Source organism: Bos grunniens, chromosome 7 (genome assembly GCF_055505025.1).
Source record: "Bos grunniens cultivar Pamir isolate PY7600 chromosome 7, Bosgru_T2T1.0, whole genome shotgun sequence".
NCBI classification, from domain to species: domain Eukaryota; kingdom Metazoa; phylum Chordata; class Mammalia; order Artiodactyla; family Bovidae; genus Bos; species Bos grunniens.
Genome location: NC_141171.1, coordinates 52146663 through 52155942, shown reverse-complemented (window position 1 = coordinate 52155942; position 9280 = coordinate 52146663). Strand labels below are relative to the sequence as shown.

Here is a 9280-nt window from a genome sequence, read left to right as displayed (position 1 = left end):
TCAGAAAAAATAAGCTAGGAATACAACTATTAAGGAAATAATATTAGAGATGAAATAATTTCAGATATGACAAGGCATGAATTGTTAGAAAGTGTATTGAATATATATGTATGCAATGAAGCAGAATCGAAAACTGCATTTTCAGACATGCAGAGATACAAAAAGTCTGTATTTGTGTACCTTCTCTTAAAAAGCCACTTGAGGGTATATACTGTAGCAAAGAGATGGAATTTAAAAAAAAGGAAAGGAGATTTCCTTGAACCCTACCCAAAATCACCTAACATAAGCCCAGATCCTCTAACTCCTTGGTAGGGTGCTATTATGTGCATGGATCAATGGTTCTCCATGGTGTGCAGTCTCCCTCATTGCTGCTGCTGCTCAGTCACTTCAGTCGTGTCCGACTCTGTGTGACCCCATAGACGGCAGCTCACCAGGCTCCCCAGTCCCTGGGATTCCCCAGGCAAGAATACTGGAGTGGGTTGCCATTTCCTTCTCCAATGCACGAAAGTGAAAAGTGAAAGCGAAGTCGCTCAGTCGTGTCCGACCCTCAGTGATTCCATGGACTGCAGCCTACCAGGCTCCCCCATCCATGGGATTTTCCAGGCAGGAGTACTGGAGTGGGGTGCCATTGCCTTCTCCGATCTCCCTCATTATAAGTCAGTAAACCCAACTTTGTTCTGATATAATGTGTTCCTGGTGATTTTTAGCTGAAGAGCATTCATAATTTATATGGTCATTAAAGATAAAATTTTAATACTGCTTTTTAGGTTTTAAAACATCTATAAACAATACAAGGAACTCTTAACTATAGTCAAAGAGTAAAAAGTACCATTAATGCTGACTATATAGAAGTAAAAACTCATTTTTGAGAGGTTTGAAAGTGTAAGGGAGAAACAAAAGGAAAAATAAGAATTCTATTAGTTTCTTTCATACAAGAAAATAATAAATGGTTGTTAGTGGAATAATAAGTGGAGGTTTCATTTGAGCAGAGAAAATAATGAGATAACTATATGGATGAGGGAAAGTTAAAGTGTATAGGATACCAACAACAATAGAGTGAAATTGAAGTTTATGAAAAAGTTACAAGCATATTCTTAGTGAGAAGAAAGTATTTAAAAAGCTAGAAGATAAAGGTTTAAAAGTGCTTCCAGAGGGATAAAATAAAAAACAGATAATATCAGATGTTGGCAAGAATGTTGAGGAACTGGTACATCCATATGCTGCTGATAGCAGTCAGTGTAAATGGGTACAACCACTTTGAAAAACTATTTGGAAATATTTACTAAAAGTGGACATGCACTTACTGAACGAGCAACAAATCAACCCTAGGTACACACAGAACAGAAATGCATATACGTGTTTGTTGAAGGATATGTATGAGAATGTTTATAGCAGTATTATTCAAACAGCCAAACCTTACACGAACCCAAATATCCATATACAGTAGAATGGGTTATAAATTGTGAAATATTCACAGTGGAATACTATATAGTAACAAGAATGAACAACTAAAATTAAAAATAGTATTTATGGATAAATGTCATAAACATATTGCTGAGTTAAAGACACCAGATGCAAAACAGTTCACACTCTACTATTTCATTTATATAAATTCAAAACAGGCAAAACAGCTGTAGCATTGGTTATTGAGTTATCTGTTATGTTTGAACTGGCAGGGATTTTAAAGGGTAATTTGTGTGGCACTTGGGATGCTAATAACTCATTTCTTCAAGATGCTGATATCACATATGTTCATTTTCTGAAAATACAGTGAGCTGTATTAAGGATTTGTCCATTTTTCTGTATGTAATAATTCCATGAAAATATTCATTAAAAATTATTTTCCAGTAGGATGAGAGCTAGGGAGTGTAAACAGAAGAGTGTTGGTTTTCATAATGCTTTCTTACATATTTCTATGCATATATTCCTTTAAAAACCAAATATTATGTAAACATTTTAAATTTTTGTTATTTAGCATCAAATAAACTTTTAGAGTGTGATGAAGCAGAATGAATGTAGAGAAAACAATATTTTATTGTTGTAAAAATTACGAAAAGAAAGCAAAAATTTCAGGAAAATCAACAGCATGCAAAGATTTGGAATGGCACGCTAAAACAAAAACAGCAAGAATCGAATGGAGTTTTCCAAAATTAGACAAGTTCATTGTAAAAGGGAAATCAATGCTATACCTGAATGTGAGATTTTTCTCCATGAGGTTCTCAAATTTTTCATCTGGGGAATTACAGATAAATGACAAATACCTTGCATCATGATGAGATCCCTAATTGAATCCAGAGCTATTCCGAAAGTTGGCATTTTCCTCTATTCAACGGGAGGTTGGGGAGAATCGGCTTTAAGAATTTAAACTCATTTAATCCCGAGCATAACGTCAAGCACACCTCCTACAGATAGCTCTGGGACAGGGTCCCTGTGCCGCTGACGTCCACCAGGTGGCCCGGGAAGTGGCCCTCGGCCACCGGGCAGCGCCCCGCCCTTCCTGCACAGCCGCACCGCCACGAACACCAGCACCGAGAAGAGGAAGAGCGACGACACCGACGCCAAGGCCACCACCAGGTAGACGGTGAGCGGGTCGGCGGGCACTGCGGCCGCCGCTTCCGCTTCCGGGGCCGGCAGGTAGGGCTGCGAGAAGCCGTCCACCAGCAGCACGTGCAGCGTGACGCTGGCCGACAGCGGCGGCTCGCCGTTGTCCTTGACCAGCACCACCAGCCGCTGCTTGGGCGCGTCGCGCTCGCTCAGCAGCCGCGCCGTGCGCACCTCGCCGTTGTGCGCCCACACGCCGAACAGCCCGGGCTCCGTGGCCTTGAGCAGCTGGTACGACAGCCAGGCGTTCTGGCCCGCGTCGCCGTCCACCGCCACCACCTTGGTCACCAGGTAGCCCGGCTCGGCCGCCCTGGGCACCAGCTCGGTGCAGGGCGCCGAGGCGTTCTGCAGCGGGTAGAGCACGAAGGGCGCGTTGTCGTTGGCGTCCGCCACGAGCACGCGCACCAGCGCCTGGCTGCTGAGCGCGGGCGAGCCGCGGTCGGTGGCGCCCACGTGGAACTCGAAGGCTCTTAGGGCCTCGTAGTCCAGGGACGTGAGGGCGAAGAGGTGGCCATTGTCGGGGTTGATGGACACGAGGGAGGCGAGGGGCACGAGCGGGTCGGGGGGCGGCAGCAGCGAGTAGGTGACCTGGGCGTTGGCGTCCGCGTCTGTGTCTGTGGCGCTGACGCTGCCGATGTGCAGGACGGGGCTGTTGTTCTCGCGGACCCACAGGGTGTAGGAGGTCTGGGTGAAGCTGGGGGCGTTGTCGTTGACGTCGGACACCAGCACGGTTATGTTGTGCTCGGTTTTCAGTCTTGGGGTTCCCGTGTCATTGACTGTGATGGTGATGTACCTGGCTCTTTCCTCTCCGTCTAGCGGTCTCTCTCACCAGAGTGTGACAGTTTTTGAACGTGGGTTTCAAGAGAAAGGGGAGATCATTCTGAATGGAGGAAATCATCTTACCGTTTTCCCCGGAATCTGGATCAGAAACACTGAAAACAGCTACCACAGTCTCTGGGGAGTTTTCTGGGATAGAGCTTATGAGTCTCGACATGGTCAGCTTGCGGGCGTCGTCGTTCCCATCCACCACCTCTATAGCTACAGTGCATTTCCCCGAAAGCCTCCCACCATCTTTGGCTACAATCCCCACGTTATAAAATCGAGTTGCCTCGAAATCCAATGCCCTTTTCAGACCAATTTCTCCTGTTATTTCGTCTATTACAAATGGTTGAGTAACTTCATCTCTTTGGAATAGTGCATAGGCTACTTTCCCATATGTTCCTGCATCTAAATCTCAGGCAGAGACAGCGACAACTAAGGAGTTTAGGGGGCTGTTCTCTGGAATCTGGACCTCATAGACGGACTGTAAAAATTCTGGGGCATTGTCATTAATGTCCACGACTTCGATGCGGACTGTAGTGGTCCCAGACCTGGGCGGAGCCCCCCCATCCAGCGCGGTGAGGGTTAAACTGAGCTCAGGCTGTTTCTCCCGATCCAGTGCTTTGTCCAGCACCAGCTCTGGGTATTTTCTGCCATCTCCACGATGATGAGTGACAACAGGAAAATGGAAGTTAGGGCTGATTGTGTAGTTTTGAACCGTGTTACTACCTATGTCAAAGTTCTGAGCTATATTCAAAGGAAACACAGTCCCTGTCTGGACGCTCTCGGGGATTTTTAGGAGCATTTCTCTCTCTAGGAACTCTGGGGAATGGTCATTTATATCTGTGCGATGAAGATCAGCTTGAATAATCTGTACCGGGTTTTCCAGTAATAGTTGGAAATGCAGTATACAAGGATTTGTCGCCCCGCACAGCACTTCCTGGTCTGGTTTTTTATGCAGCAGCAAATTCCCGGTCTTTAAATCCAGCTGCAAGAGCTGTTTGTTTCGTTTGTAATCGATGCGGGCACCCCGCGTGGCTAGTTCCCCCACCCTGAGACCCAGGTCTTTTGCCAAGTTGGCCACAAAAACCCACTTTCTGTTTCTTCTGTCATGGAATACCTAATTTCTTCAGAGCCAGCCTCCCACAAGAGGAACAATATAGCAAGAAAGAGAAGTTGCCTTTTCTGAAGCGTTTTTGCTGGTGCGGTCTCCGTAAGTCCAAACCCAGTTCAAGAAGGTGCAGTTTCTTCAACTCCCGATATACAATCAACCCAGGTGATCTGGTTAAATAAGCTTGCGTTAAATCTCTCTGACTGCCTTGCACTAGGCCAATGCCCTTTTTTGGAGTCCTCTACGCCTAGATCTTACGTAAAATGCTTCCTTCTTTTAGAAAGCACTGGGAGCTCTAATTCCCAGTTTAATGGCTTCCCAGTTAAGTTCAGTTCATTTCAGTTCAGTCACTCAGTCGTGTCCAACTCTTTGCGACCCCATGAATCGCAGCACGCCAGGCCTCCCTGTCCATCACCAACTCCCGGAGTTCACTCAAACTCACGTCCATCGAGTCGGTGATGCGAACCAGCCATCTCATCCTCTGTCGTCCCCTTCTCCTGCCCCCAATCCCTCCCAACATCAGAGTCTTTTCCAATGAGTCAACTCTTCGCATCAGGTGGCCAAAGTACTGGAGTTTCAGCTTTAGCATCATTCCTTCCAAAGAACACCCAGGGCTGATCTCCTTCAGAATGGACTGGTTGAATCTCCTTGCAGTCCAAGGGACTCTCAAGAGTCTTCCCCAACACCACAGTTTAAAAGTATCAATTCTTCGGTGCTCAGCTTTCTTCACAGTCCAACTCTCACATCCATACATGAATACTGGAAAAACCATGCCTTGACTAGATGGACCTTTGTTGGCAAAGTAATGTCTCTGCTTTTCAATATGGCAATATTGAAATGCAATATGACCAACCTAGGTCATAACTTTCCTTCCAAGGAGTAAGCGTCTTTTAATTTCATGGCTTCCCAGGCAGTCACTAATCTCTCCATTCATACTTCTAAATACTATTGCATATAGTATTTGCTGTTTCATTTCATATATATGCAGTCAATATATTTGAAGTCACAGAATTGTTCCCAATTGTATCTCCAGTTCTTAGTTATTGGACGTTCTTAAAAAACATGTGCTGGGTTAACTTCAGTGAAAGAATACTTTTCAGAGCAAACTAAAACCCTAGTATTCCTCAGAAAGTGCATTTTGAGCACACAAAGAAACTTTTCCCTTATTGGATCCTTAATTGATTAAGAAATAAGTAATAATAGATGTTTAGAATCTTACAGTATTATAAAATTTTAAAATATATTAGGAAAGGACATAATCATGAGTGTACAACTCAAAAAAGTTCAGGAAGTGAACACATTCATATGCTAAATGTAAAGTAAAATTGAAATGTTAACAAAAACTATAGAAGCCCCCTCTTGTTATTGTCTGGTCACTACTCTTCCCCTGCTAGATAAAGGTAAGCACTCTTCTGAGTTATAGTATCATGTGTGTGTCATAGTATCATGGTTTCTGTCTTTTTTTTTTTTAACTTACACAAATGGAGTTATAGAGTGTGTTATGTTTGCCTTCTTTCACTCAATCTTACCTTTGTAAAATTCATGTTACATATTGTTTTATTCTCATTGCTTTGTTATTCTATTGTACCACCATTTTTTATTTATTCTCCAGTTGATGGACCTTAGGGTTTTTCAGTTTGTGTATATATTGAGTAGTCTTGCTATAAACATTCTTGTCTTTTGGTGTCTGTGTGTTCATTTATATTTAATATTCCTAGGAGTTAGACTGCTGTGCCTTAAGATATGCACACATATTTATATTTTTGTTTTAGTTTTAATAGATATTGCAAAATAGTTTTCAACTCTGGTTTTACAAAAACTAGCAAAGAGTGAGAGTTCCAGTTGCTCCATATCCTTGTCAACATTTGATATTATCTTTTAATTTTAAACACTCTGATGAGTATGTGATGTTATATTGTAATTTTATTTTTATTTTATGTCACTGTAATTTTAATTAGTGTTCCCTGATGATTCCTTAAATAAGCACATTTTTCACATGGTTATTTTTATTAGGGTATATCCTTGTGAATTGCATAAGTCTTTTGTCTGTTTTTCTATTTAAGGTATTTGCCCTTTTTCTGATTGATCTTTAGAAGTTCCTTATATATTCTTGGCATAAGTACTTTTTTAGAAGTATGTATTGCAAATATTCTCTCCCATTCTATGGCTAGCATTTCAACTCTCTTGAGATATCTTTGAAAAACAAAACTTAACTTTTAGTCTAATTTTCCAATATTTTTAATTTATGGTTTGAACTTTTTGTATTTTCTTTAAATCTTTGCATGTGCCAAAGTCATGAAAGTATCGTTGTGTGGTGCTTCTGAAAAATCACTTTACTTTTCACATTTAGAGCTGTAATCCTCCTGAAATTAATTTTTTCATGTTAATGAGGTTAGAGTCAAATTGCTTTTTTTCATATAAATATCCAAATGACCACACTGCCTATTGAAAAGAAGCTGCATTTCCAATTATTTTCTGATGTATCCATTTTTTCATAAATCAGGGGTCCATAGTTCTGTACAAGTCTTTTTCCCCCATTATTCTCTTTGTTTATCCTGTAATACCATATTGCTTTTTAAGTAATAATTCATTATACAGATATACCAGTTTTTTAATTAATTACTTTCTGGTTGCACTGGGTCTTTGTCGCTGCATGCAGGCTTTTCTCAAGTTGGGGGGAGTGGGGGCTACTCTTTGTTGCTGTGCACGGGCTTCTGATTGCAGTGGCTTCTCTTGTTGCAGAGCACAGGCTCTAGGTGCATGGGCTTCAGTAATTGCAGCACGTGGGCTCAGTAGTTGAGGCTTATGGGCTCTGGAGCATGGAGTCAGTAGTTATGGTAGTCGAGTTACTCCACAGCATGCAGAATCTTCCCTGACCAGGGATCGAACCCATGGCCCCTGATTTGGCATGGGAGTCTTATCCACTGTACCACCCAGGGAAGTCCTGGGTGTACAGGACTTGGGTGTACCATATTGTCTTGGGTGTACAGTCCTGGGTGTACAGTCCTGGGTGTACCATATTGTCTTCTTAATTACTATACTTCATAATAGGTTTTATTATCTGATTGGTAAGTCTTCCAGTTTTACTCTTTGCTTTAAAATTGTTTTAGTTATTATTGTCCCTTTGTATTTCCCTATAAATTTTATTGACTCCCCTGGTGGCTCAGATGGTTAAGCATCTGTCTACAATGCGGGAGACCCGGGTTTGATCCCTGGGTCGGGAAGATCCCCTGGAGAAGGAAATGGCAATCCACTCCAGTACTCTTGCCTGGAAAATCCCATGGACAGAAGAGCCTGGTAGGCTACAGTCCATGGGGTTGCAAAGAGTCGGACACGACTGAGTGACTTCACTTTCACTTTCATAAACTTTATTATCTTTTTAATATTTTTATTTATTTGGCTGTGCCTGGTTTTAGTTGCAGCATGTGGGGTCTATTAATAGTTCCCTGGCCAGGGATTGAACTCAGGCCCCATGCATTGGGAGCATGGTGCCTTCTCCACTGGACCACCAGGGAAGTCTCCATATAAACTTTAGATTCATCTTGTTACCTTTCACAAAGAAACATGCTAAAGTTTTGTTTAGGATTTTATTGCATTTATAGGTTGACTGGGAAGAATTGACATATTCCCAGCATTGAGTCTTCCAGTATTGGAACATTATATATCCGTCTGTTTATTCAGGTACTTAACTTTTCTCAGTAATATTTTATATTTTTCAGTGTATAAGTTTTATGGATATTCTGTTAGGTTTGTTTCTAGAAGTTTGATATTTCTGAAACTTGTAAGTGATAACTTGGAATTCTTCATTTTCTGGGTTTTATTGCTATATAGGAATACAATTATTATTTGCATGTAGACCTTATATCCAGTGGCATTATTAACTTCATTTATTAATCCTAACAGTCTGTGGATTCTTTATGACTTTTAATGTATACAATCATGTCATTTAAAAAAATAATCATATTTATGTATTTAGTTTTAGTTGTTCTGGGTCTTCATTGCTGCGAGGACTTTCCCTAGTTGCCTCAGTCAGGGGCTACTCTCTAATTGCAGAGAGTGGGCTTCTTATTGTGGTGGCTTCTCTCCTTGCAGAGCATGGGCTCCAGGGCAGTCTGGCTTAGGTAGCTGAGCTACTCCCTGGCTGTAGAGCACAGGCTCAATAGCTGTGGCACACAGGCTTAGTTACTCTGAGGCATGTGGGATCCTCCCAGATCAGGGATCAAAACTGTGTCTCCTGCACTGGCAGGTGGATTCTTTACACTGAGCGACCAGGGAAGCCCCATTGTCATTTTTTTAAAAAGACCTCTTATTTCATCCCTTCCAATTACTGTGCATTTTTTCCTTGCTTTATTCCACTGCTTAGAACCTGCAGTAAAACACTGAAATGAAATAGTATAAGCAGGCATTCTTGTTTTATTCTTGATCACTGAAGAAAAGTTTTAAATAATTTTCCATTAAGTATAATGTTTATTGTAAATTTTAAAATACTTTCTGAAAGTTCCCTTCTGTTTTCAGTCTGCTAACAATTGTGTGTGCTGAATTTTATCAAGTGATTTTTTTCTGTATCCACTGAGGTAATCATATGATTTTTCTCCTTTACCTATTAATGTGATGTATTGATAGATTTAAAATATTAAATTGATTTATATTCCCTGAATAAGTTTTCTCATACTTTATTATTTCTCTTTCATATATTTCTGAATTTTATTTGTTGATATTTTGTTTAGAATTTTTCCATCTGTGTTTTTA

General features: G+C 41.3%; 1 protein-coding gene across 1 annotated transcript; it reads right to left on the bottom strand.

Moving 5' to 3' along the window:
• Positions 1 to 2135: 2135 nt before the first annotated feature.
• Positions 2136 to 4644, bottom strand: LOC147369531 (protocadherin beta-5-like; the record flags this gene model as incomplete). Its single annotated transcript, XM_086413825.1, is given in 4 exon segments — positions 2136 to 2493; positions 2495 to 3427; positions 3429 to 4509; positions 4512 to 4644. Coding segments are annotated over 4 exon segments (2343 nt in total), but the record flags the coding sequence as incomplete, so codon positions are not given.
• Between the last annotated feature and the right edge of the window lie 4636 nt (positions 4645 to 9280).